The sequence below is a fragment of the Dendrobium catenatum genome, unplaced genomic scaffold (genome assembly GCF_001605985.2).
Source record: "Dendrobium catenatum unplaced genomic scaffold, ASM160598v2 original_scaffold_118800, whole genome shotgun sequence".
In the NCBI taxonomy this organism is placed as follows: Eukaryota; Viridiplantae; Streptophyta; class Magnoliopsida; order Asparagales; family Orchidaceae; genus Dendrobium; species Dendrobium catenatum.
In genome coordinates, this window is record NW_021437235.1 from 1 (window position 1) to 2,202 (window position 2,202).

Sequence of the window (2,202 nt, forward strand, 5' to 3'; positions counted from 1 at the left end):
CTTCTACCATTCTCTTCTTAATATCCTCAAACGCTCTAGTTGCGGCAGTCGTCCAATTAAATTCCCCTTTCTTAAGACAATCAGTTATGGGGGCTACAATGGTGCTGAAATTTCGAATAAACCTTCGATAGAAGGTGGCCAATCCATGAAAACTTCTAACATCCCGAATATTCTTAGGTTCTGGCCACTCATTTATTGCTCGCACCTTCTCAGGATCTGCAGATATCCCTTGATTTGAAATAATAAATCCAAGAAAGGTCACACTATCGGTGAGGAATTTGCACTTAGCAGGGTTGGCGAATAGCTGTTCTTTCCTCAAAACTTCACAGACCTGAGTTATGTGATTGAGATGTTGATCCTCCGAAGTGCTGTAGATTAATATGTCATCGAAGTAAACTACTACGAACTTTCCTAAAAAGGGCCTAAGAACTTGAGTCATAACTCTCATAAAGGTACTAGGGGCGTTGCTTAGTCCAAACGGCATAACAGTCCACTCATAAAGTCCATCTTTAGTTTTGAATGCCGTTTTCCATTCATCCCCGGGACAGATCCTAATCTGATGATACCCACTCTTAAGGTCAATCTTGGAAAAAAGAGTGGCCCCGGTCATCATGTCCAGCATGTCATCTAGTCGAGGAATGGGAAATCTATACTTGACAGTAATCTTGTTGATAGCGCGACTATCAACACACATTCGCCACGAGCCGTCCTTTTTGGGAGTTAGAAGAGCAGGAACAGCGCAGGGGCTGAGGCTCTCCTTGATGAATCCTCGTTGTAGGAGTTCATCAACTTGTTTCTTAAGCTCGGAGTGTTCAGTCGGGTTCATACGATAGTGGGGAAGGTTGGGTAGAGATGCCCCTGGTACTAAGTCTATCGCGTGCTGTATGTCTCGCAGGGGTGGCAGTTGGTTAGGCAAATCGTCTGGGAAAACATCCGCAAAGTTTTCAAGAAGGGGTCTAACGACGTCGGGGATTGTTTCTTTCTGATCTTCCTCTACTTCTCTAGCCACTAAGGCATACATGGGGGCTCCTTGAGTGATCTCAGTTTCTACCTCCTTTGCAGTCAGTAAGTGGAGGCCTTTACTTTGCTTAGCTGGGATAGGTTTAGCTTCAGTTTTGGGAGGTTTTGGTTGAGAGGGCATTAACTTGATCTTCTTTCCATTATGCTCGAACACACAGGTGTTCGTCCTCCCATAAATATGGACGTCGTTGTCAAATAACCAAGGGCGCCCAAGGATAATTTGACCCACATCCATGGTTAGAACATCGCACCAAATCTTGTCTTGATATCCCACAAATTCTATCGGAATAAGGCTTCGATCCTTAATTTCAATGGTAGTCGAGTTGATCCAAGAAACCTTATACGGATTTGGGTGCTGGGTCACCTTCAGATTGAGCTTGGAGACCATGGCTGAAGAGACTGCGTTGATACAACTTCCACTATCTATGATAACCTTGCAGCTCTTTTCTCCGATCTTAATGAAGGTATGAAAAATGGAGGTTCTTCGCCAATCGTCGCTTAATTTAGGTTGGGCCAAAGCGCACCTAACAACTTGTAAGGTCACAGGTTCCTCTTCCGTAAAAGAGTCTTCTTCCTCATCCACTTGGTGAACCAAATCAGTCTCAGGTTCTTCCTCCTCGTCGTCCACTTCTTCAATTATGGTGACTTTGTAAGGACTAGAACATTGCGAAGCAATGTGTCCGTACCCTTGACACCTATAGCACTTGGTTCCAGAACTAGGTTTGGGAGCGTCACGCTCGGGAGCTTTACCTTTGAGGTCGGTACGAGGAGGGGCCGAACTAGCAGGGGTTCGGTTTGCAGTCGATCCCGAAGGTCGGTTTTGAGGTTGTCCCGACGAGGCCCTATAAGAATTGGTGCGGGAGTCAAAGTGCCTAGTTTGGGAGTGGGTTCTGGAATCTTCGAGGTCGAGTACTAGGCTACAGGCTGCTTCCAAAGAGTCTACACCTCGAGCAAAGAGTTCCGTACGCATGTCTTCTCTAAGGCCAGCTCTAAACATAGAAAGGATTTGAGTTGGGGTGGCAGACTCTTCGCCATTGCAACGGATGAGGAAGTCATCAAAGGCCGAGATGTAGTCTTTGACAGGCTTGCTCCCCTGGGTTAATCTATTCCATTTATCAAGGAGCTTTGGGTAGTACGAAGGAGGGAGATATTTTCTCTTGAGTTCTTGCTTCATCGCCCTCC

The 2,202-nt window shown here is 46.0% G+C and overlaps 1 protein-coding gene across 1 annotated transcript; it reads right to left on the bottom strand.

Annotated features, from left to right (window-relative positions):
* Positions 1 to 7: 7 nt before the first annotated feature.
* Positions 8 to 2,194, bottom strand: LOC110100190 (the record flags this gene model as incomplete). The annotated part of the gene is made up of 1 exon (XM_020827611.2): positions 8 to 2,194. A coding segment is annotated over exon 1 (2,187 nt), but the record flags the coding sequence as incomplete, so codon positions are not given.
* Between the last annotated feature and the right edge of the window lie 8 nt (positions 2,195 to 2,202).